Source organism: Falco peregrinus, chromosome 1 (assembly GCF_023634155.1).
Source record: "Falco peregrinus isolate bFalPer1 chromosome 1, bFalPer1.pri, whole genome shotgun sequence".
NCBI lineage: Eukaryota > Metazoa > Chordata > Aves > Falconiformes > Falconidae > Falco > Falco peregrinus.
In genome coordinates, this window is record NC_073721.1 from 2,903,031 (window position 1) to 2,930,273 (window position 27,243).

Here is a 27,243-nt window from a genome sequence, read left to right on the forward strand (position 1 = left end):
ACCCTTGATGAAGCTTATGTTTTTGATATTGCTGTTATGTTTGTATAAACTTAAAAATTAATCTCTAATCAATGTGATAATCTCCAGGTACCAAAAATGAGAAGAAGCCTTAATCTGAAAATAGCCAAGGAGTGGAGTTCTTTGACTTCAGAACATAAACATTTTTCAGACTAGAAAGGCTTTCTAACCATAGCCCTCTCCAGAATACACAAGATACCTTTAAAAAATGCTTTTAAAAATCTGTGCAGAAAAATTCAGATTATGCTGAGACTATGGAACTTCCATCATTATATTCCATTCTTCCTCTGATTTGAATATTTGCAGCAGTGGTCTGGAATTACAAAATACAGGCCCCAACCAACGCATTTTATTCTCTGGAATACCATCTTCTACACGATGCACAATATTACATTTTAAAAGCAAGCTACTTGTGTGGGTTTTGCATTCTTTTTGATGTCCAAGGGAGTCACGAAAGCTTTTAGACTTCTAGAAAAGAGACTGGAAGGTGCTGTTTTCATCTCTGTGAAAAAGTATAGGAAAGTGCTCAAAACCCAAGTGGACAGAGATCTGCCACACAGCGTGTGAAGATTCTGGTGACAATACTCAGCCAGTTCCGAGGTGGGTCAGGGAGCAAGACTGTTGGCATGTCTCCTCGGACCACCTGAAACCCCATTTTCAGGCTGTGGTTCCACAAAAATCTAAGCCAAATGAACCTCTGTTGTCAGAGATGTAAATAGAAAAGGAATTTAAAAGAGATACAAAACCAAATTACTTCCAGAAATTCTAAATAATTGGGGGGGGGGGGGGGGGGGGGCGGGGAAGAACAGTTTCCTCTCACAGATTACATTCAAAATATACCCTGCATAACATACATAAAGTTTGAATTTCTGGTATTTTTTCTGTTCTATTTGCTAGCCACCAAACATAAACTGGAAACTAACATTTGAACCTAGTTTTTATCTTTTAAGATGACCACTGGAAAAACATCCTGACATCCTGAAGGGGCAGTGTAGGTTCCAGCTTCCACAGTATTTTTGATACACACCATAATATCAAAGTCATATAAAACCAAAATATTTCCGTTACCAGACTCCTTCATGAAGCAAACCTGATATTTATCATAACTAATTTCAGCAAAGACAGACTCGCTCAATTCATTTCTTTCTACCCAACGTCACACTTCTACAGTTCCCCATTCCCACCCCAGCCCCAGATAGCTGGGGGATCTCCAAGGGAAATTAGACAGGTTGTCAAGTGATGCCTCATTTTTCATTTCTATAATAAATATGCATCACTGAGTTACGGAATCTGGTGACCTTAATTCCAAGTTAAAGGTCTACGCATGCATGGGGGAAAGAGACACAAAGGGAGACAGGCCTTTCACAAGGTCATCCAGTATTTTGTGCTTCAGGCGATAAAATTCTGCTATTCAGATATTTCACAAAGCCAAACACCTTTTGATATTACTACTATTTTATGTAATTATCTAGTTTGCCTCAAATACTATTATTTTATGTGGTATGATGACTTTAGGGTACTTTAGATGTGATACAGCTAGATGTAAGCAGCTTTTTAATTTTTTTTCCTTTGAGTTAAATTACTCTGAAGTCTATTTTATGAGCTTTGATGGGGTTTTAATTTAGTTCAGCATATTAAGTCATGACCTTATTATTATACCTTCAGCTTGTCATGATAGCTTCATGCTACTAGAAAATCTTTAGTATTTAGATGTAAAACATTCAGACAAAATTAGAATTCTCACCACTGGGTATCACTGCCAATAAACGGTAAAGTTAGATCCTTCCTGGGGGTCTTTACAAGTGCAGTTTTCCTGAACAATGCTTCTAAAACAAACAGTTTATACCAGTAAAACTCTTTGAAAGCCTAATTGATTACAGTCTCCCATAGCCCACATCTGATCAAACTGAGCTGGACAGCAAAAAAGCAATTTTGCTGCTATCGTTATATGGCATCGTCATGTTGACAAGGGCTTTGGTGATTTAAAAAAAAAAAAAAAATCTGCAGTATGCCAATAATTGCATATTCTGGCATGATATACAGTGGTTTATTAGTGCACTTACCGCACAGAATCCTGTCACACCCTTTGTGATATATGTCTCTGCAAACACAGCAACACTTCCAGGACAACACAAATGATAATAGAAGTTTTAAGCATGCCTTTAAATCTTTAAATCTCTTTTCAAGAGCAGCAGTGCTCTCTTAAATAGCATATATACAATTATCTGCAAGCGTAGATCTATAGGTAGAAACAAACAAAAAAAAAAGACATTTTCTCAAAGGTTACATTTTCTGTTAGGTCAGTTTTTATCTCTATTTAATTTACTAGTAGTATAAGCTGACAATTACAGCTACATAAGTTGAAGTAAAACTGTCAACTTTCAAAAATGTGTTGAAAAGTATTTTATTTTAAATCAGTGCTTGAATCTCCTTGCCAGTTTTTTAGAGATTTTTAACTTACTCAACCAATTAAAAGGTAATCAGGAAAACCACTATTTCACTAAGAGCCACCCTTATGGATCTGTGATCTTTCTCAGGACTTAATGACCAGGCTTATTAGTGCAAGAAGGTGGCCCAGAAAGGCTCCTGATCACTAAAGCATACTGGGGCTGAAGTCTTGGGCCAAGAGCAGAAGAAGAACAACAACAAAATAAAGAGAATTAATTACAAAAATCAGCATCTTAATTCCTCATATGAAGACTCTTATACAAGGCCATTTGTTCTAATTTCTGAACAGGTTGATCTGGAAGCACTTGAATGAATGAAGCTCATTTCTCACAGATTTGTACTACTGCAGTTTTTTAACTGGAAGTCTAAGAAAGCACAAGTTCCAGTTTTTGTTTGGGGGGGGGTGGGGGAGTGGTTGTTGTTGTTGTTTTACTGGATTAATGCTTTTGTAATGTATATAGGTGTTAAGTAAATAAGGCAGTAAATTCAGGCAGAAACTTCAGTATTAGTGAAAGGCCATCACCACTACCCAGCCCCCATTTTTAGGACACAGAGTTACCTTTGAATACAGTAGCGCACTCTGACTGCAGCTGTCATTTGCCCAGCAGATGTACACGACAGAAGCAGGGAAATGGAAAAGAGGCACAAACAAAACAGTGATAAGCCTTGCTTCTAGAATTGCCAAAACTAAAAAAGTTCAGATGGAATTATAGCTGGTAAGTATTGATTACATGGCTAATTACAACAAAAAAAGTGTTAATGTAGCCATGATTAGCATGAATTCAGTTGCACTGTCATCACAGATGAGTTCCGATTTTGATTTAATTTACAAATTTTTTGTTGGGCACTGAAAAAATATATCTACTTCAGGCTACTCACACAGCGTAAAGCAAAGTCTAGAGATCAGCAAGTTATTGTGTGATTAATTTGAACATTTATTGTTTTGCAATAGACTTCTCTTAAAACAATGGTTTATTACAATGACACATTATTGCACCTAAGATTTTCTTAATACTTGTATTCATACACAGAAGCTAATTTTGATGGATTATTTCATGTGTGAGGAATCTCCATGAGTTTATGAACAAATGGGATATGTTTTCCAAAATGGCTTCTATTCACATTTAATAAACACTTTGAAATAATAGATTTTTCTTTCAAATGTTGAAAGAACCAGCATGACAAACTACTAAGAGAAGGAAAACTGCAAAAGATCAAACTTCCATATATGATGTGAAGCCCTAATATTTTTAAACAAAAATTTCTGTGTTTCCAAAATCAAAGTTCATCTTGAAAAGAAGCTTTCTAATAGGCTGTTTTCACATAAAGCCTTCAAAGCCACGAAAGATGACTGGAAAGCAAACTACACAATGTCATGGTGAAATATATAATTTTTAAAATGTAAATTAATACTTTGTAGTTCATACCTGGGACCGGGCATGTCTTTGTGTCTATTACAACAGACTTGCAAATTACAAAGTTACAGAACTGCTCATGTAATATCTAAGTGTACTGCTTACCAAAAATGTATTATTGACAACTCTGGATACTAAAACAGTGAAAACCCTCTAATCTGGGAACAAAACTCCAGGAAATTTTGCCATTAACTTCAAGAGATTGCTTGTAATCCTAAAGGCAACCATGAAATGGATTTTGCACTGCCCTTTCAGTCCTTTTGCATATCTGCTATTTGGGTAAGAGTTGGTGATTTGTACACCTTTTTATTATGACCGGGGTGAGATTCCACTGTATTCAGCAAATTACATCAACGTCTACTTAAGCATGCTGTACTCCATGAGGGAAGGAAAGCTATTCCACACGCAGCCTCCTTGGAAACAGCTTGTACTTGATCCATAGGCAACCACATGGTTACCATAAAAATCTCAACTAGAAAATGCTAGTATATAATTCTGAGGCAAAATAACATGAAAGAAAAAAATAATCATAGAATCATAGGATGGTTTGGGTTGGAAGGGACCTTAACAATCATCTCATTCCACCCCCGTGCCCCGGGCAGGGCTCCCTCCCCCCAGCCCCGGCTGCTCCCAGCCCCATCCAGCCTGGCCTTGAGCACTGCCAGGGATGGGGCACCCACAGCTGCTCTGGGCAGCCTGGGCCAGCGCCTCGCCGCCCTCACGGGGAACAATTTCTGCCTCAGCTCATCTACATCTCCCCTCTCTCAGCTTAAAGCCATTCCCCCTTGGCCCATCACTACAGGTGCTACTAAAAGGTCTTCACAGAGACTAAAACAATACTGGTGCCCCCAAGGAGGCAGAACCTAGTCTTCTCTCACGGAGACCATGAGCAGGACAGACACACACCCCTGGCTGCTCACTCGCTGCCTGTTGTGCTGAAACTCGAACTGTTCTGCTGCACCGTGCCTGCTGGTATCGCTGCCACCACGAGCACAAACTGAGCTTCATAATCTGATACAACTGCAAGTGTGCTAAATAATTCTTTCTCAGGCTCTTCCAGACTGGTACAGTTTTGCTTTCTTTGTGTCTACCCAACTGCCATGAAGTCATGACAGATCTTTTGTTCAATGTTTAAAAATACTTGGGAGTGTGACATTCAGGAAAATGCTGGAACAATTTTTAATGCAATGGGAACAGGTGAAAAAAAAATATGATTACTTGTGAAAAGAACTTCCCTGGCAAAGTCTCAATTTGATTAATAATTTATTAATTCTCCTACTCTGTGCGAAGTAGCACAGAAAACGTATAAAAGTCATTATAAGAAAGCTCTTATGGAACTATCTAAATTACAACATAATCCTTTAATACCTAAGATGGAGAACATCCACAGTGAAGTTCAATTGCCTGAAAAATTCTCAGATGCATTGAACAATTTCTGTATTAAGGAAAGCATAGCTTAGACTTGACATATATGCCCTATACAGAACAAACATGTCTCTGATATTGCTTAGTTTATATTGTTTAAATAACCTATAAAAATAAATATATTTCATGAACAGTTCACAATGAAAGTGTGTTTTTTCTAAAAGCTGAGTTTCTAAAAACATAATCTTCAGCATCACAAGGTGTAAAATGCATAAAAACTTGATAAAGCAGCACAAGGTCTTTATAGTATGTCCTTGTAAAAAAACCCGTGCACATTCTCATCAGGTGAGCCAAGAAAAATTAAACTCTGGAGAAGTGCACAATGATAACATTTAGTTCTGACATGTAATTAAATAGAACTGTATATATAAGCAAGATCACAAAAGATACAGGCTTCATACCTTCTGTATAGTTTTATTATTTTTGTATTCTAGTGAAGTCTTACGATCCACCTGCTGTTACAGATTCGTCATTAAAGTGGGACATAGTAGAGAACAGAGGGCATTTGTTGTGAGAAAAACTTCCACACATTGGATCTTACGCTGTCACCTCACTGAAATCTCTTTTATGAAATATCAGAGGCAAATATGAGAACTTTGTCATCAATACAGTATCTAAACAGCCGTATTTTAGCTGCTCTAAGGAGGTGAGGACCAAGCTATCCCAAGTCCTTTCTACAGCTTTGGATTTCTTGTTAAACAAACCACCATACCTGGCTGTATGTTAACAAAGATGCTTTTCACTGTAGATCTTTAATACAGAAACAGACCTACAGAAGTGCACTAAGGTGAACACAGGAAGAAAGTCACTCCGTCTCATAGTTTAGCTTGAATAATCTAAAAGTGGCGACTACCGCTAAACAGACCTTATGACACTAGAAATCATGCAGATCTGTAGTAATCAATAATTATGATTGTCAATAATAATTTAAATTAACCAATGATTAATTAATACATGATTAATACTTCAGATGCTTCTATTTTCTGAAACGACACAAAGGCATCTGTCTGGTCTCACACACAGTTAACTTTCAGTGGGCTCACAAGCTGTGCATCTTGATACCTGCTAAGAAGTATACAATCCAATCACACAAAATACTCCAACAGCTTATTAGTAGCTTTTGCATGTAATGAAAAATATTACTCTTAACTTGGTACTATTTAGTGTCACAGTAAGAAACAGTAATATTTCCCTGAACACTAATTTCCTAAAGGCTCAACATTTCAGTGTCGTGTATCCCTGTATTTAAAACTCTGCAGGCAAATTATTGATCAGTAAATCCATCTTTCCGATGAAGCAGAGACATCTCTTCAGGATGCATGCGCTTACTATTTAGAAAGCAATACTGAAGCTACTACTGGCAAACATGTTGTTCCAGTTATTCCTGGATGGTTCAGTTTGTGTTGAAAGCAGCACGATTACCAAACGCAAGGACTCAAATGTTGGAACAGCACACAAGAACAATGCATAATCTAAAAGTTCTTCCAAACATGCTTGGGAAAAAATAATCAGAAAATTGTCATTAATTTGAGAGTACTTCCCAAATGTTAGGTGTCTGGTGTACCCGATGAAACAGGCCTAAAGAGGCGAAACAGAAATATTGCTTCATTGAACGATAACTTGGCAAATGACATTCAATCTTTTCAAATCTCAGTGATAGTAGCTTGACATCAGGTTTGTAACCTTTTAGCGCAGTTACTCCCAGTTCACATAAATCTACCCTAGCACTTGTTACAACAGCAGGCCATCTTGATTATTTTTGGCACGAAGTCTGATATCAAGCCTGTTGAAATTAACGAAGAAACTGCTGTTAAGTAGAGTGGGTTTCAGTTAACGATGGGTGACATATAGTTGAAAGTTAAGCTACTATTTTTATCGTGGTATGATACCACAGTAGTGTACCACAATATTATTAAAACTTACAGATAAAAGAACTGAAAGATTTTGTGTGCTGTGAGTGAGCTCCCCCCATCACTAACCTCCCCATTAAGGTGAAATCCCATCTCCCCCACAGACCGAAACCTGCTCCTACACAGAACCACAGAGTGGCCAGAGTTGGAAGGGACCTTTAAGGTCATCCTAGTTCCAACCCCCTGCCATGGGCACAGCTCCCATCCCATGGAGCAGCCTGCAATGCAAAATGACGCTGGTGCCCCCCCGCTCCTCCCCACCTCTCTCGAAGGGAGCAAAACTCGCAGCTTCCCGCAGCTCTGCCGCCTCGCTGGGAGGACGGGCTAGAAGGGCTCAACCAAAGAGCCACCGCGCTTGGTGCTGCACCAAGTTCCCAGAGGAACGACAGTCACGCAGATACTGCAGGGGCAGGCCTTGAATCGTCACATTTACACTCAAAAGGGAAGGCCGCGATGGGGCTAGTCATGTCAAAGCTCCATACGGTCAGGTCTTACTTATTAACACAGTTTGGGAAGACCTGGCCTTCCAACTGCTATCGTGAGTTTATATGCACTTTATATGCACAATGCTTCAGTTCTGACATCAGTCTGAATATTCCTTCCAAATAGCTGCAGATAAGTACCGAAAAATTATTTATCTAGATAATGGATTTCAACTCTTTTAGAATACTTAATTTAAATGAACACACAGTACAGGAATGAAATTAAAAGATTTAAAGAAAGTAATACAGTTTGAGAATAAAAACGAAGCTTTGTTCTTGCATCAGAATGTATTAGATCTTGCAATTTGCATATACAAATAATTCAGCAACATTCACTGGCATTAAAAACACAGCAAGATCAAATTATAAATGTAATAAAAGAAAATAATAATAGCTGAAACTGTATAATACATACATATATTATAAAGATTTGACAAATTAAATACAATGTGGTTATACAGAAAAGTTTCCATAACTTTACATTAAAAATGGTACTAGGGAAAGGAAAACATTTCAAAATACACGGGTGATCAGGCTCATTTTAAAAGTTTAAAAAACTGATACGTAAAAATACCCTAAAAAACACTGGTAATTACAGTATGCATTCTTCGTTAAGGCCCAATTCAGCAAAGCACTTAAGGGATTGCTTCAGGAACAAAGAACCTATGGTACTTAAATGTTTTGTGGAATAGAGATGTCATAAAGCGAACGCTCAAATGCTTAGGTGAACTGGAACCTATCTTAACACATGAAAACAGACAGTCAAGTCACATAGTGACCAAAACCACAAACAGATCAGAATGTACAACTTCTAATCAACTATTTGGCATTTTAAAGTAATTCCATGCAACAGAGGAAAATTTAAAAGAAAGGTCATATATATTATATCGAAATACAGCTCCCCAGTTACTAGGCTGCTGTGATAAGCAGTCTATTGACTAAAGACAAGAACTGCAAAGCAAGCTTTTCAAATTAAACAAAGTCATTGAGTAGCTACATTTGTGACTTCTGAAATATATTCTAGGTATTTGTTTCCTCCTAGATATCTTAATAGAGTTAGCAACTCAAATCTGAGTACCCACTGAGTATTTGATGTTTCAGCTTAACTCCATCCTACTACTTGCTGTAAGGACAGAGCTGCCTGTGCCCCGCTGCAGTAAACCCCTGCAGGGGTGGGGAGGCACAGGTCCCCGCTAACAGCGCGCCACATTGCTGCTGCGTCATGAAGTTTGCTTGATGAAGCAACTCTTAATCCAAACTTTTATTAAAGGACCCAAACAGACAAATTATTTTTCAAATTTAAACTAAATGTTCGGAAAGATCCTGACATTGGAATCTAATGCGACCAGAAAATACACTTCTTTGGAAAACGGTGGAAATTCCTTTGCATTACTTTCTATCATCATTTAACCTCTCTGAGTCTCCCTGTGCTACCAATGATCATACTGAAAACCCCACTGTATTGGTTTCCATACTGAATTTATTTGATGGCTTTTTAAAATTACGTAAAATTTCGGCATGCAGTAGTAATGTAAACTTACTTAGCATTCCGTTTTGTTACTCAACACTTTCTTGGCTTGAGTGCATCTTCTCATAGCAACTCGCAACAAAGGTTTAGTCTTTAAACAATCTTTTTTAAGTGCATAATTTACTGTACAAATAAATACAGAAGTGCATTGACGGGAAGACAAGAAGCAGTAAATGGCAGTGTTCAGAACAGCGTGCTTAGAAATTTCTGAACCACACCTTTTCCATCCAGTACAAAATGAGAGGTGTGAACACCTTCCCATTTCCTTGCATTGTTACAAAGTGTAATGCTATTTGTTATCAGAAATGAAAAATGGTCATGCGATAAAATAGTGCAAGAACAATAGTGAAATGATCGATGTAAGCTGCTTATTTTAAATAAGGCTTTTATGTTTGCATTGCAAAAAAACCAACCAACTGGACAAGACAGAACTATTGCATATTAGTTATGTAAAGTACATATTCGCATATTTTGTGCTCATTAATTCATATATGCATTTTAAAGAGTGAAAAACATATACTTTTTAATTATTCAACATTCGGATGCCCTGTGATTTTTGGAATTTCTAACCTACAACCCACAAGCATACCGTGGGCAGGGCTACGATAAGACTTTTAAACTTTATTTCACCAATTATATTATCAGTAGTACTTTCATTAAAAATATATCTATATACATGATCATATACCCCTTCTGGATAAAGGAAGTATTCCTTTTTTGATAATATATATGTGAGGGTAAGAATGTAGAGGAGCTTTTTGCTACAACACTTGAAGTTGCTAGCATTACACTGTTAGTAAAATGTTTTTTCACAATTTTAGCAACCACTGTTAATTATTCTATTAAGTCAAATCAAAGAATAAGAGTTCATCTCTTGATTTTCCTTAAAGAAGTGGGAAATTATGCAGTTTTATGTAGAGAAGCTTTAAATCCATTTCTGACAATGGCTATAAAGCCTCTTCAAGTAGACAAGTTCAGGTGCTGCAAAATATATTCTTCTGATATGCAAAATATTCTCAAAATAGTGGTAAACTCACATTATTGTCTTTCTAAATTGATCTAAGCTGGTGTAATATTTAGGAAAACAAAATAAATGGACTTTGAAAGTTCTATTAAATAAAAAATTTAAATCTCTATTTTTACTGATGATAATCTTATTGACAGTAAGACTCAAAATAGAACTGCCATCAACCTGGAGGTTCTTAAAAACAGACTTTAAGAGCAGTTCTATTTTTTCAGTTGGACTGTACAGTATTACAGATGAAAGGCCATATTCTGATACCTTTATCATTAATAGCACTTCACTAGAACAGTCTGTTTGCCTCCAATGAGACCCTTTGTGAAACAAATTACTAGCATAAGCAGGTTATCAGAATGCGTCCCCAAATAAACATCCATTTTAATCACAAAGAAAGGTTTATGGTCAAAACATGTTTAAACATATGTACCACAATTCACTTTTTTAGTATGAAATGTAAATCACCTGTGTAAAGGTTCAAGAACTGGGAGATAACGTTATCGATAAGTATTTATAAGTGGAAAAATTCAAAGAAATAACCCCTCAAGAATTAATTTAATGTTATTTAAAGATTTCTATACCATTTTATAGTGATATACTGTATATGAACATTATACTTTGCTTTAGAAGGTATTTATATTTAACAAATAACTTTATACAGCAAATACAACTTTTAGAGCAAACACAAGGTCATATTTACAGTACAGTCAATCAAAATGACATGGAATAAATTAACAGAATATACAACTATTTATACAGACAAATTAAAAAATAAGGCAGGAATTTTCATTTGAAATTAGCATAATCAGAAAATATGTCAATGAAATCTTGTACCACTCTGTAGCAGAATTCATACTGTTCCTGAAAAACAATAATAAAAAAAGTGCTTTGGTTGCATCATACAATTAACACTGGAAAAAAAAATCATTCTTATGCAAATCCTAGTGATAAACGTAACATGTTCTACCTTGGACCGTTACTTGGACCAGTAGCTGAGGACCGTTCTGTTCTGATTTCTACTTACGTATTTATTTTTTTTTTAAAAAAAAGCAATGGTACCTCGCTCTTTTGTCCGATACAGGCAGACTGCTGCTTTTCAGTTAAAATGATTTCTTTAATCTTTCTAGGTGATAGTTCTTAAACTGAACCAATTATTAGACCTGTCTTCTCATTTAAATGAAGCAGCTCACTGTGCCTGGCTGCTGCCCGGCTCACACTAAAGCAGGTCACTCCTCCTGTGCATTCCCTAGGAAGCCTGGCTCTTCAGCTTTGGGCTTCATCTTCTGAGCTTTACAGCAGAAACCAAGCGACAATATAACTTCTGACAAATTAACATGAAATGCATAGATCATTAAAAAAGCCCTACGTTTATTTTTCTGAAACAGAGTTCCCCTTGCAAAGGCTGTCTATTTAGCCACTGCCTATATGTTAGCCTGCCGGGCCAGTCCTCTGCATCCTAAAGACAGGATGCATCCTGATCTTCCTGGCATACTGATATGCCTTCAACATGATTTGCTGGATTACAAAACCTGGAACAGAACAGAACTGGCATCTGAATTCACTCATGCTGGAAAGCAGAGTTTAGCAGAAACCTTTCTGCAGGCTCAGCTGGGAATGTCTGGGGCAATTACACCCTCAACTAACGTTATTAAATCACGGAGCCAGAACCCCAAAAGAAATATTTCATCCCTGTCTCAGCATGACTACAGATAATCCAATTCTACTTACTTAGCCCCTTTCTTCCTACCTGTAATATGGAGAACACATCTACCTGAAAAAGGTGTTTTGAGATTATTGTTTCTAAAGCAATTTCAAATTACTGATTGGAAGCTGCTATCAAAATACAAAATACCGGCATTTTTATATATTTTCCAAAAATATAAGCCTAAACCCCCCCCAACTTTTAGATGTTTATTCAATAGGGGAAAGTGTCTGGACACAACTTCACATAGTACTTGTAGATTACTGTAAAGAAGTCAAAGATACTTCTCCCTTTAAGTGACCAACCTCAAGCCAATGTAAGCTCACACATTTTAAAGGTAAGGAGGAACAACTGATACATGGGGTTAAAAGGCATTTACTTCATATGTTTTGTCACCTGCAACATTCAAAAGATTTTGGTTTGACTGTCTCCAGCTGCTGCAAGACACAGAATGTTGAGCCAAATTATATTTTTAGAAATGCTATAAAAAAAAAGTCTGTAAAAATACAGATTTCTGATAATACCTTGTACATACACAGCCATCATACATTATTTATTTCAACCTGCAAGAAAATCCTTTGTTCTCCTCCCACAAGAATATTTACAAACATACATCCTTTGACAAAGATCTGGATTGCTAAATATCATACCAGTGTTTGCACCATATGTGGCCTTTGCAGTCTTAAGCTCTTCACAGCTTGAAATACATCTAAGAGCCCTTCAGCCTTCACTCGTTCCAGAATATTGCTGAGTGCTATGAATGTACCTGTTCTTCCAGCGCCAGCACTGCAACATAAACACATTTACTTGACATACAGTAATATAAAAATGAAAAAAAAAAAGTGACGTAGAAGAGCTAAATATTACTATTAGCCAACTTTAGTCATTTTTTTGTGTGCTTATTTTGTCACCACAGCTATGCTAAGAGGGAGAGAGAATTAATGGAAATTATCTCTGAGCCAGGCCGGAACCCATAAAGGCTCGTTACTGACAGCTTCTGTACAAAGGTGGGAGATCCCGAGCTGGCTGTGGCAGCACACGGACACCCTTAGTCAAAGTCTGAGACTCAAATAGTGAGCTGGCAAAGCTGCTTACTCAAATCCGCATTCATCTTCAACAAAGACAATTTTCAGGGCTCCCATGCTCTTGTTTTTTGTTTTATTCTTGATGGGGGAGAACATGACCTTTAGATTTTCAGGTGAAAAACTTGGTTATAATGCAAGGAAGCACTGTGTGATCAAACCCACATTTTTCTGTTAGGTTGCAATTTATACTTCTGCATGGCAGACAGATATGAAAGCATTATTATCATTATTATTCTTACTCCAAAGCAATTTGATGGAAAGTGTCCTATCCAACTCTTATTACTTTAATGAATGTTAGGATTTAAGCCATTTCTTAAACAGATGTATTAATACAAGGACAAACTAAAGCAAGGTTACATATGCGGCTATAGTACATAAAAGAAACTAAAAATCACCTGTTCTGCCTCTGTCTTGACTACAATAAGCAACCTCATGTACATCACAGTAACTGCAGTTTCTTCTGTTTCAGTATGTTTGACCGAGGGTATTTTTGTCCTTTTATATCCTTATATATCTTTCAGATCACAATTCTGTGGCACCCAAATATAATTCAGTAATCATTACCTGATGTATTATGCCTAACTCTAGAGGAAAATAACATTAAAAAGATTTCTTTCTCTCTCCTAATCACACTAATTAGGGATGATTTGACACCAACAAAACAGTGGCTGTGCACTGGAAGGCCAACAGCTTTGAGAGGGAATAGTTACTAAAACCAGGATGGGATTGGGAAAGCGACAATCAGTGGTAAGATGAAATAGAAGGTTCACTGGATTCCTGAATAAGGATCAACACAACATTTATTACATTTAAAATTTTCATGTGTTTTAACCATAAATGGGTGGAGTGTAATCACATGTCATTGCTTCTACCTTATTTCTATCAAATACCAAAAAAATCTGATAAGCATAAGCCTTATGAAAAGATTAAGTGCAAATGTGTGTATCCTCAGCTGGATACATTAAAAGTCTTGGAAGAAAAATGATCAGGTATAATGTATTAGATGTGTTATTCCCTTTAGACAATTACTTGTATCAGATTAAGAACAAATACAAAATCTAAAAGGGTTCAGATTTATTTATAATTAGCTAATCGCCAGTAGCCATCTGTGTAACCAGTAAGTGATGCATTTCAGAATAGGTCTACAACTATCCAAAGATAAGGACAGGAACATAAAGTAAACACACGTCATCACACGTGCTGCTTACTCATTTATGCCTAGAAGAGGTGGCTATGCATTGCTTTGCACTCCATTTTTAATACTCCTTCTGCTAGGGGTCACTCTCCTTTTCTTCCAAAAACATGCTTTTAGCAAATCCTTAAAGCCCATACAGCCCGGCTTATTTTTTTTTTTTTTTTTTTTAAATCATGTTGGGCTTTTTAAATGAATTTAAGAATTTTTAGTATGGGTGTACAGAAAACTAAACTGCATTTGAAATGTGGGAGAAAATATGTATTGTCTCACAGGAATGCAGTGCTCCTGTTTGCATACTTGCTTCTCTTTCTGCAATTCCCTTGAAGCAAAAAAACTAAGAAAGGTAACTTCTAGATTTGACTCAAACTTCATTTCTTGAGACAGAAAGTTCAAAAGCAAGGGACAGGCAGAATGAGCAAAGACTGGGCAAGAGACTGAAGGAAGGGATGTCTAAACAACACAGCAGCCTCGCATCGTTCATTAGAGCACTGAAAGGAGGAGATGGGGAAGAGAGAAACAGTGTAGGCAGCCATGAACTAAACAGCAGACAGCTGCAGACACTCACGGGAAGAGAATGGCTTTCAATCCTGTTGGCAACTCGGCTAGCAAAACCATTCCAAACTGTTTAGGGTTCTGTCTTGGTTGTACTTAAGATTTATCTTTTTTAGCAGCTCCTTCAACTGTTCTTAGCTGGAAAAAATGAACAGAACTTTTCACAAGTTCATGTAAACACAGTCTTAGAATTAAAATGTGTTTACTTATTCATAAAGTTACATTCATTTATATTTGAAGACTCAAGTATGATTTCACGGAGAAGTTCAAGTAACTCGAAAGCTGTGATGTACAGGCTGTCCAAGTAGGGTCAGGAGAGAATTCTCAGCATTAAAAATCCTAGAATACATTGTGTGGTTTGGGTTTTATTTTCTTGTTTAATCCATTTTAAAATGATTGCAGTAGATTTTAAAAAAAATCTAGGAAAAATGCATGCCAAATGATTAAGCAAAGGCTTCAGAGAGGCTACAGGTCTAAAAGCTTGAAAAAGTAGAAGCAAAATATACTCTGGATAGTTCTTAAGTATCTGATCTGTGCACATCAAACAGGCGAGTTTTTATCTCTTATTTTACTAGCTAGAATTCCTTGATATTTTACTGACTTTAAGCATCATTCAGAATGTGAACTCCCTAGCGTTTCAAAAGAAGGAGCTGTTAAAATTTGTTGATTGGCAGAATTGAAAACAAAATGTCATCATCACCGTCGAGTGCAGCCACCATGGGGTGGGGGAACCTGCAGGCCCCTAGGGTAAATATGAAAACAGCAGAAAGCAAAACACTTCCAAAGCAAGGAGGAGAAAGTTTTAGCAATGGATAAGGGTCGGTACAAGATCATCTCCCAAACCAGCAACAACTCCAAGTCCTGGCTCAAGCTCCCAGGATCAATTCCCTTCAACAGTGCATGAAGACTCAGGTGACGCTGCAGACAGCCAAACACAAACCAGACAGACAGCGCCTCTGAAGCTCAGATCCGAGCAAACTAAAAGTTGGTGTACACTGTGGAGAACAGCTGTGATATGCCTATTCCTAACTCTAGTAACAAGCAGACAGGTTCTTCTATCAAAATACTTCCAAATGGTCAGTGAGCCTACTTCCCTATAGATAATGCTACAAGAATGATTTGGGTGTCACATAAATCAATACAGGGTTGGTTGGGGGTTTTTTTCTGAAGAAAAAACAATCAATAACTCATTCAAAATCCAATGGGTATTCTCAGAAATGCAGGCAAAATCCAGAAGCAGCATGGTATGGTCTAGCTCACTGACAAAAGGTTGGAGAAGCTTATTCGTGAGTAGTCACAAGGGGCTTCTATCACAGAGTAGGTGCCAGGTGTTTCTCAGTAGTGGGATCACAGACACGTAGAGAAAATATCACAATTCATATAACAGATGTTTTTAGGTATAAATATGCCAGGAACTTCACATATTAGTGGAAGATGACCAATGGTCCAGCAAAACCTGTTTATCTTGTACAACATGCCCAAGTGGAAAAGATTTAGAAGGCCACTAATTAGAATGAATTAAATAATCTATTTTCCAGGCAATCAGAGACAAAACAATGATTGCTTTTTATGTTGTGGTTGAGCCTGCGAGCTTCAGCTGCAAGAGAGACTCTACTGCACGAGGTCTTACACGAACATGGTACGGAGGGATGTGGCCTTGGAGAACCCTCACGCTGGGTAAGAGCAGCTGGAGTCAGTCAGTGCATCTCCCAGAGCAGCTCCAAGCAGCTCATGGCAGAAAACGGGTTCATGTCAAAGAGTCACTGCTTCAGTTAATACCTTCTTAAAAAAAAATAACAAAACAAAGCATAGGAACTTCTCTTCTGGGGGCTCTGAAACCCTACTGACCCCATCCCTGTGTACTGTGAGCTGGATTTCATACTGACCACAAAACAGAAAAAGCTTTATTCAATTATCACATTGAAAATATTTTAAAAGCAACATATGATTTCTGAATTAAGAAAAGGCAGAATACTAGTTTTACTACTGCTTTTTATTTTTTTTTAAACCAGTAGATGTACTACAGAAAAAGACAAATTCAAAAGACTGATTAAAAATCCTACCCTCTGAAAAATATAATTTGAAAAAACAGAGGAAAAGCCCAATGTACACCTTTAAAAAAAAAAAAAAAAGGAGATGAAAAAAAGATAAAGGAGACAAAAAAAGATGCTGCAATAAGAATTTAAAATTCAGAAAAAAAGAACCAAAACCAACCAAAAAACCACAAAGTGTAAACCTAGCACAGGAGAGTATTTTCTAGCTATCATGTATCAAGTCATACTCTTGACATGTATCAAGTCATACAAGCTACCTCTTATCATCAATGTAAATACTGTTTTCTCCATGCTTTCAACAGGACTATGTTTTGCCTTCAGTTTAGATTAGGGATATATTTTATTTTCCTGATAGCTTGTAAAAAGCAACATCATTTTGATTTTGATCAAACATTCAAGCACTGTATTGGTGGGGTGTATTGCACATCACTATAATAAACCTACAGCTTTACTTTCCTAATCAGAGCATTTAGCAAAACTCGGGTGCAAGAGTACAACACTCCAAGTTAGTAATGCATTGATTTACGCCCAGCCATTAAAGTATCCAATTTGCTAATTTAGCAAAAGATGAGTAAGAATTCCTTTATGTAATACTATTTTTTTTTCTATCTTTTTCTTGCATTTCTTAATTACTATTTTTTTAAAAGGACACCGTTTACTCCCTCATGAAGAAAAACTGCTGTAAAAACAACTGGCCTGGATAAAAAGCAAGCCAGCTCCTTAGCTAACAGTGGGAAGAGGCAACTCTTACCTGCAGTGCACAGTAATTGGGTGATTGCCTGTTTGCTGCTGCTGCTTTTGGACAGCCGCAATCAGGTCAATCATCCCTTTTCCTTCTGCAGGAATCCCGATTTCTGGCCACCCGTGGAAATGGAACTGCCGAACGAGCCTGCTTTGCTTCTCCTGGTTACCCTGCACACAGGAGAACACCAGATTTATCCAGTTGTTACTCCAAAATGGAAAACATACTTACCTGAAACATTTGTAGCATAAATATTGCACTGCTATCGTAGAGGGGGCTATTTGCAACCTGCTCCGTAATATATTGGTGATGCAAACCTGATAGTTCTGTTTCTAAATTCTCCATCTACTATGCTGATAATTTACCCCTATAATTTTCCTTTTGATTTGCACAGCTGTTTCATCTGGGTAGTACTAAGGAGACACTTAAAAGTTTATTCATCCTGAGTACCAATGTTTGAGAGCTTTCATCATGCACAGGCCAAATCCAAAGTGGCACTGAAACAACCCAGTTCATGAAATGCACTCTTCATTGTACACTACCTGCTACTTGGAAACTTAACAATTATTTGCTTTGCCTTTATGCTTGCTGATTTAAAAAAATGCTAAAAGTTCAAATAGGTATTAATATACCATGCTTATGCAGTTAGCTCTAGACAGGTTTGGACGCACAAAGGCTCTTTTAACTACCCTGAAATTTTTGTTTGCTACTTCCCATGACGGCATTATAACATCGTATGGATGCAACATTAATAGTCTGGCAATTTTACTATATATCATCAAATCTTGCAGGTCACAGCCAGCTGAAAACATGACGTCTCTGCTGATGCTAGGTGCTTTCAAGATGTCCACCACATGGGACATCTGATGTATGAATTTGGTGGGAAGTATCAGGACTTTTTTGTACTGGAATCCTGGAAGATGTCACCATTATGAAGAAAAAGGCTTGGTCAGTCCCTCTTCCTCCCAACTCTTCAGGAGAACTTTCAACATAATATTACTTCAAGTGTCACTGACGTACTCTAGCTGAACTCAGGCACAATACTAAAGTTACCCAAATTTCTTACATCTGCAGCAGAAGACGTTTCTAACAATGCAGGACTGTAGTGCAAACACATTGCTGCTGGGATATTATCTAAAATGCTGTTACTTGAGTTTTAAATACTTTCCAAAAATACTTCCCAATGTGACACATACTGACAAGGACTCTGTGCTTTAACAAAGGACAGTGTGTACCCACGCCTAATCCACCGCCCTCCTTCGTAAGGAAATAAGAGTACTTTAAAGTCCTTTTGCTTTACATGTACTTAAATTGTACGTGGTGCATTAAGTAGTTACATGAATGACATTCTCAAATGCAAGTAATCTTTTTCTTTTACTTTTTCTCCCCCCCCCCCCCCCCCCCCCCCCAAAAAAAAAAAAAAAAAAAACGGCAGTGCAAATCAGATCCTAGGGAAGTGATGCAGTGAGTGAGGAGATGCATGCTCAAAACATCAAAAAAAGGTTTGAGCAGATCATGCCCTGTAGTAGAGAAACATAAACGAAGAGCCGGTAGGCAGAGGCAAGTGCATGTGCTGTAAAATGCTGCGTAGGATTTAAAAATCTTGAATCAAATTTTCTTTTATGGATATATGGGAGATGGTAGAAAATACTGCAATAACAGCAAGAACAAAACACTGGGGAGTAAAAAAACTCAAAAAATAAAACCCACACCCCAATTTGATCAAATTTAAGCAAATTTAAGTAAAAAACATGTTTTACTGACCAGAATTTTCAAAGTGCTTTAAGCAAAAATGTTTCATACAAGCTTCCTCTGGACTGGTACAGTGTCGGATGTTGATTAACCACATATATTTTTAGACAGAAATCCCAGAATTGGAGTTACATAATCATATTGGTAAATACCTTCAAGTGCAAAAAAAACCCCATTACCTGATTGTACGTAACTACGAAGTCCCTTATACTTATGGCATCTATCAGACTGTCATTCTTTATTTCTACGGTTATTTCTCCGTGAGTTACAGAGCCCTCTGATGGCCAGTACTGGCAGCATTTTTCCTGGAAAATTGAGAGAGAATTGTAGATGTTCCTTGAATTTTTTTCCAGTTATCTACGTTGTCATGAATCTCTGATATAGGAGGTGATGTACAACATAATGTGTTCTGAACAGTTTGTAATGAAAAGGCTAATAACCAAGGATACAGTAATAAAATATTTCTGTAATGTAGACCATTACAATGAAAAGGATTTAGGAATCATATGGAAAGTACAGCTTTAAAACAGATTAGAATAAAAAAGGCGACTCCAGGAAGCAATGCGATGTTGTTAAAAAAGCCTCCCAAAACCAACAGTGAAAAACATTTCACAGCAGTAAAACACCCTGTTGCAGCGCTGAACCCTGAATCTTCAACCTGCAGCACACAGAGGTACATAGGACCCCATTAACTAATGATGTATTAGGAGAGATTCGGAATAAGCCACTGGAGCTTGTGCTGGCAGAACCAGAAGAGAATTTCTCACAAAAACTTTGTCCAGCTGTTCCCAAATCCCAAACTGCTATTCCATGTCAGGCCCCCCCATTAATGTGAACTGGGACCTTTCACAAATCATAGTTTTCTGAAGCTTTGGTGGGTTTTCTGACAATTCAAGAAAAAGCAGCAACACTGGCCCACACCAAATAGTGAAGCATTTGCCCATTTTAGTAGAGGCAAAAAAAAAAAAAAAAAAAAAAATATCTCGTATCGCTAGAGTTTGTAGGCAACAAATAGTTCATCTAATATCAATGCTCATATTTTATAGCTGTTCACAGCAACTGCTTTGCTCTGGAGCTGGCAGCTGCAGGATGCATACCTGCTCCCTCTCCTGAACTTCTGTGAGCATAACGATGGTGTGGCACTTCCACTCCCACACCATCCGCCAGAAATCCTCCACCGTGTGTGGAAGCGGTCCCTGGGTGGCAATGAAGTAATCCTTCTGGCGATAGCCCTGCGGAGAAAGACCGCGATCTGCTTGTGTCGTGACACACGGGTACCAGTGAAGAGGGACAGAGCTGATGCTCAGAGAGAAGATGACCACTACAACCGGTGCTTCCCAGGAGCCACGCTGCTCGACAACATGATAGTTACTGCAAATCTGGTGACACTGAGCCCACCCGGTTCTTGCTCGTTGCCAGAAATGCAGGGGAAAAAAACCCAAACCAAATTCACAATCCCGAGTTGTATTTTATGATTTTTACAGTCACGGTTGAAGGGATGGAATTCTGCAGTAACTGAAAAGATTTCACAACAAGATTATAACAAACGGCAGCTATTAGCTGTAGCACAGAATTAACACTGAACTAAATTTTTGAGCTACACTTCTACCTACATACTGATGTGATCTTCACAGCTGTAGTATCCACAATCCTCAATCACTAATGGGGTTTCACTGCTTAAGGATATAATTAATTCTCATATTTAAATAACAAGACACAGCGGAAGGTGTTGCCCAGGTTCCAACAGGAAGCCAGGAAGAAAGTCAGGGATTAGGGCAGGTCTGCCCAGGTAAACCCTGGCTCCCAAACACTGTGATAGCCTTTCCCTGAGCTAAACGTGGACTTTTCTTTTTCCTTTCCTCAGAAAAGCACATATTTACAACTGTTAACCTGATTGCACATAATGCGGCTGCTGGATGTTAGTTGTACAGCTAATTTGTTTCGCTGCCTGATTGCTAGAATTTAATCAAAGCCTTAGTTTATAAATCTAATAACCACAAAAATGCTTAAATTACACAACCGGTTAAACTGAAATTGAAAACACCAGATAAGAAATGTATTTAGAAACTCTCATAAGTCAAACCCAAACAAAAAAGCTAATGTTCTTCATAAGCCAAGTTGATTTTGTTTCTTTAAAAACACTTCTCAGCAACAGCAAAATACCTGACTTGCAGTTTAAATACATGAAAATATTTTTATACGTACATCTATGAAGGAAGCATTGATGTAGTCTGTATACTCTTGCCCTCTTTTCATCGACAGAATCACTCTATTAAAATCATCTGGGGAAAAGAAAAAGTATAGTCTTACTTTTACTAACTGTATGTTGACTGCTTGACTGTTAAATTTGTGAAAGAACAAACCCAACAAAATCTTTTAACGTCAAAGTGTGTCTCAAAGACCTTATCCAGGATTCAGTAAGTGTGTGGAGGAGGATGCTAGTTTTTGTGCTCTTGTTTTTTCCATTCACACAGGCTATGGCCAGCAAGGTCTGAATCTCTTGTTTTGCAGGTGCAGACATTACAGTGCTGCTCCAGGCTATGCGAGGAATCACACAGAAAATACATCGGTTTAAAAGGTGAAACTGCTGAATTATTTAATTCAGTCCTGAAAAACACCTGATCACAGTAGATTTTACACTGATACAAGTAAAACCCAATTCATTAAATTGTTTGCAGACACTTTTATAAGGATATGACACTTCAGAAGGAGAGGACAGTGCTGTTTGTGTCAGGAAGTTCTCTAAACTTCACAGCAGATGTGCCTGCAGAGAGGACAACAAAACCAAGGGGACGGCTAATGGAACACCCAAAAACATGTGTTCTAGCTAAAAATGAAGGAAACCCAAAACCTACCTCTCTGGACAGTACAGCAGGCTTTGAAAGCATTTGTATTTTACAGGCAGAGAAGTTAAAACCTAAGACATATGCAGAAATTATTTGCAGAATTCCAGATTCCAGCTTCAGGCAGGACATCTACTCTGGAGTTCTCCCAACAGCTGGATTCTGATACCAGCTGTACCGTTGTCAGCTTACAGACCCAGCACGTACTCACCACAACCTTAGGAAAACCAGGTATTTATAGCACTTGTTTCTATATTTTACAAGTTGATCTCTTACATGGGATAATCTGGATGACTCTAGCTTTCTTCATATTGGCTGGAAGATTGCCAGTTCGCATGTTTTCTTTCATTATTCGAACATTTGTTAATTTCTGTAATAAAACACACAAATGAGGATAAGGGTTCATTGGAACAGAAGTGGCTCTCGCTCACCACGTCCTGTACTCAGAGGGGGTTCCCAAGGGTCTTTATTAACACGGTCAAAACCAGACTGACTTCTCACAAAAGCCACTTCATTGTCCTGTCCATAAGAATGAATTAAGAGAAACAGTCATGTAATTTTTGCGTACTGATAAATATTTAAGAATCTGAACGTACTCCCAAGGCATAGCAATCGAGTTTAAAGGTTGTGCAATGATAACAGATTTTAACATCTTGGGTCTGTGTGTTGTTTGGAGTTTTTTCTAAGACACTTTTGGACTATGTGAGCATTGTTTCAGAAGCACAGAGTGCCCATTCCCTTTGACCAGGTCTCAGTTTCTTAAATCTGGCATTTAGATATTTAGTTTCAACAAAGTAGCCACTTTTGAAAATACCTTTTAATGAAAAGGTCTGCCTACCATTTTAGCGAATTATTTCATTTTGTTCTTTGCAGCCTTCACACCAGCAGAGGCAGACTGACCAGCACACCGCCTGTCATTTCCCTCCAGCAGCAGCAGCAGCCCCCAACCAGGAGCTTTGCCAACAGGCACTCCAGCCAGCCGGGCACTCGGTAACTGGCTTTGCATTTCCACGTTGTTTCCAAGTACTAGAAAAAAATTCTCTTGTATAGCCTTCACTTCCTTTACAGTCAAAACACTGACTGAATTCATAGTCATATGAATTTCATTCACATTACTATTATTGCAACCCTGTTCAGAGTATAAACACTCCGCTCCTTCCTTCCTGCATCTCTGTCCACCGGGCTGTGCTCTCCCTGCCGTACATCACCCTGTTCCTGGCACAACCAGGTTGCACGACTTCATCATGGACTGCCGGCCACCAAGTCCTGCAGCTTGGCTCTACACACTTTCAAGATTTTGCGAGTGAAGGGACCAATATCCTTTATTATTTATTCAGTTTTTGCTGACAGCATTCCCAGGACACGGAAGACAAACACTGCTCTTTTGCCTCAACAATTTTTTTATAGCAGAGATTACTCACCCGTGAGATTGTGCACGATAACAAAACAACAATAGGCTGCTTCTGCTGGGGTGGGACTTACCAGCTGCATTTCAGAAACTATTTAATACACATTCAACTTCAATGAAAATTAATTTAATTTTCAAACTGCAAGCAGATTTTCAAGCCTGTATTTGCCAGGTACTGAGCTGCAGGAGCATATCTCAATTCCAGTAAAATCTCTAGTACTGGCAATAAATTCTAGAAAATAAACCCCTAGCCTCTGAGAAATTACTTTTCAGCTACTCTGTAATACTGCGTTCAATAGATTTTACGTCAGAGACTCCCATACCAGTTACAACATTGCTCTACTCTTTTTCTGGTGTGGGTGAGCTCATTGCTCCTGGGCCAACTAAGTGCTTTTCAGAATACAAGGCAGAACTAAACGTTGTTCTTTGCACTTTAATGCAGCCTCGCTGGCACAGTGGGCAGCCAAAACAAACTTAGGAATTCTGGAAAAAGCAGAATACTTGATGTTTTTGCTTGCTTCCTTCCCTCAGGCAGCTCAATAGTTTTGATTTTTAAACTTGTTGATCAAAAATAAGTCTGGTGGTGTAGCATTTTCTTTTCCCAGTTCCCAATTTCTGATTAAATTAATCTTTTAAAGGAAAGAGAGCATTCTGGGTAACTCCTATACGTCATTTAAGGCTTTAGACCTGTATATAGAATAAATACTTTAGCATAGCAAAAGTCATAAAAAAGTTCTAGCTATTTCCTCAGGACAATAAAGTCTATTTTAAACAAGATTGCAAACTGCCAGTGTGGTTGCTTTCTGCATTTGAGGTTTCTCCACTAAACAGAAATGCTTTTCTTTTTTCTTTCCTCACAGGTCTGGATACCCAGCACGAGATGTGTACATTCCCTGCAACTCTCTCTGCCCTGTCATCACAAAGTTAACGGTCCTGCTGAGATGCAAATTAGGTGCACATAATCCAGCTCCCTCTTCCAGCATTATCTGATCTGGCATCTAGTGCAAGACTGAAAGAATAGTTCCATTTTTCTTTTATAAACAAACAAAAAGCATATAGGAAAAGGTCCGTACACCAACGCAGCTTTGAATGAGCATTTGCAGAACAGGATGTTAAGCAAGGCTCCATTCACTGACTCCACATGATCCATTCACAGCGATCGCAAAATAAAAGAAGTTGCTCCATTTTGATGGAGCTTTTCTTCGAAGGTTACACTTTTCTTGCTTTTGAGGTGTCTTTCTGGCTTAAATGTTTCCACACTTAGATATCCTATGGCAAAAGACTTGCATACTTACTTTAAACTCTTCTTCTAGCCCTATTTTGACAAGGTTTGGCGCTGCGTTCTGTGATGTTTGTAGATGTTTTTCTAAGGATGACACATCTAGTTCCGTGTCACCGTAGAGGTAGTATTCAAGTAAGGCTTGATAAATGAAGGAGTATTGCATCTGGAATGAACACAGAGGCAGATAAGCATACTGCAAAACAAGGAAGTGAAACTACCGATTCTGGCACTTTCATCCACCTAATCTGGTCTACAAGCTACTAATTATCAAAATATACTTTAAGCTAAACCAGAGTTTTCCTGTCACATCGGTCACATTCTCTAAAATTCCTTTTTACGTGCATGGGGAAACCTGGATGTGATACTGAAAGATAACATGCCTTATGGTGGTCTTCACAGCCCTAACACGCCTTTATCTTCTTCCCCAGCCCCACCCTCCTACTGGGCTTTGTTCATTTTCCAATTATCTAGCTATGCAACAGGACAGGACGTACTGGGAATGCACATCAGAGGGGAAATACGGAAGCATATTCTTCTTTTGACCTCTGAAAGTTGTAATTTCAACTGATTAAGGTCCACTTACATCAGTCTGAACCATCTGCGGACGCTGATTACGGATTCTTGAAACAAACTCAAAAACATCAACTTTCTGCTCCGTGTGCATCATGTCTATGATGGCATCTATAACGATAAACGTGCCTGTGCGACCCACGCCAGCGCTTGAAAAGGAAACAAAACCAAACAAAAACCTCTCTGGAATTACCAAGTCTGCAGGAATTGCTACAGCAATGACACAGGGAGAGCTTACACTGTTTATAGTAGATGGAAATATCACTGTGAAAAATAAAATTTGATTTGTTTTAATGACAGTAAAAAACCCAAGGTGTGTAAGTCTTTAGCATAAAAAGTCACCTCTTAACAGCTTGGAAATTACAACATCAGAATTCTATTAGAAAAGAACTTTGGAAAAAAATGCTGCCTGACCAGCTAGAATAATTCAGTCCGAGATGAAATTTTAAATATTTTTTCTTATCTTTTCATTCTTTTCTGCTTGGTTGCTGTTGCATGCTGCTTAGATACTAGTTACTTGGTCTTGCTACAAGTTCTACGCTTCCCAACACGGCTACCCCAAATTATTATTTTTTTTAACACCCTTGAGCACCACGAGAGGGAGCACGACCATTATAAATGACATTACTCCAGCACGTTCAGCCCTTCCTGTCAGAGGAAAAGGGCATGGCATCCTGTGCTAGGCATTCATCGCTCTCCTCTAACCTTCTCTTAGCTTACTTTGTACAGCAACCGCTGTCATATCCACAAACACCTTCTGGAACACGACAAAAACGCCCTCCGTCCTAGCATGCTCAAAGATACAGATCAACTTCCAGCAAGGAAACGTTAGGTTTTTAAATAACACCAGAAAAAAGAAAATTTGCCTGCCTAATATGACTTAGTTCATACCCACATGCACATACTTCCAACAGCAAATGCCACGTGAAACCAAAGCCCCGAAGCCCTCCTGTTCCACCCGTCCAGAGGGACGATGGAGACTAGTGGAACCATGGCGTACCACGGACCTCCACCAAAATTTCATGGAACTTCTTCACGGTGAACAAGCCCACTATAACCTTCTGCCTCCAAATTCCTTTGCGTTTAAAATCAAACTCTCGCTTCCTTTCGGTCTCGTTTGACCTCTGCCACCACAGACGAGTCCACCTCGAGTCCCCCTGTCTTGACTTGCTGCTTCCAGAGATTTTCCTCTTCCTGCGTGCCCTGGAAACCACCTCTGAGCATGGGTCGCTTATCGCCAGTTCACACTTGTCCTTCATAGCTCAGTCCTGTGAGCTTTTACCCACTGAAACCCACGCTCAGCTTCGTCAGTTCCCTTCCCATTACAGATCTGATCCCTTTTGCACATCCTTGTTGCTGCCCCATGCCCCTGCCCCAAGGTTACCTGGCTTCCGATCAGCACTTAATTCAATCCTTGATGTTCCTGCTACAGTTGGTAATTTCACCAGCCTTGACATTTGCCTTGGAAGTTCCCTGACTTTATCCATCCTTAACCTACTCAAAAGTATCCCTTACTCAGCTATTCCTCAATGTAGCAATATGCTCACTGAAAAATTAGATTTCTGAAAACTTCTGGAAAAAAAAAAGAATTGGCAGAAAATCCTGCTCCCCACCCCCTGCCCTTTTATCTGCTCTTCTTTACTTCCAAATACTAAATTAGTGTTTCATCAACTTCCAAAAGATTCCGATCGAGCAGCTTTTGTCAGAATGACTGGGTGATACTCTCATAAAAGCTCACTAAAAATGGATGGTTACTCACTATCAATGAGTTTCCCTTTCCTTTTTTCAACAATTCAATAGTGTCATATCCTGAA

The 27,243-nt window shown here is 38.3% G+C and overlaps 1 protein-coding gene across 6 annotated transcripts in view; it reads right to left on the bottom strand.

Annotated features, from left to right (window-relative positions):
• Positions 1-7,915: 7,915 nt before the first annotated feature.
• Positions 7,916-27,243, bottom strand: part of PTPRE (protein tyrosine phosphatase receptor type E) — a 109,100-nt gene continuing 89,772 nt past the window's right edge. For all 6 annotated transcript variants that reach the window (XM_055799550.1, XM_055799585.1, XM_055799564.1 and 3 more), the window contains 9 exons: positions 25,443-25,578; positions 24,873-25,022; positions 22,446-22,539; positions 21,532-21,608; positions 20,424-20,558; positions 19,506-19,631; positions 17,584-17,744; positions 12,597-12,732; positions 7,916-11,105 (listed from right to left, as the gene is read on the bottom strand). In XM_055799550.1, the coding sequence (XP_055655525.1) occupies positions 11,031-11,105; positions 12,597-12,732; positions 17,584-17,744; positions 19,506-19,631; positions 20,424-20,558; positions 21,532-21,608; positions 22,446-22,539; positions 24,873-25,022; positions 25,443-25,578 (1,090 nt within the window). In that variant the 3' untranslated portion in view covers positions 7,916-11,030. The remainder of the gene's footprint in view (positions 11,106-12,596; positions 12,733-17,583; positions 17,745-19,505; positions 19,632-20,423; positions 20,559-21,531; positions 21,609-22,445; positions 22,540-24,872; positions 25,023-25,442; positions 25,579-27,243) is intronic.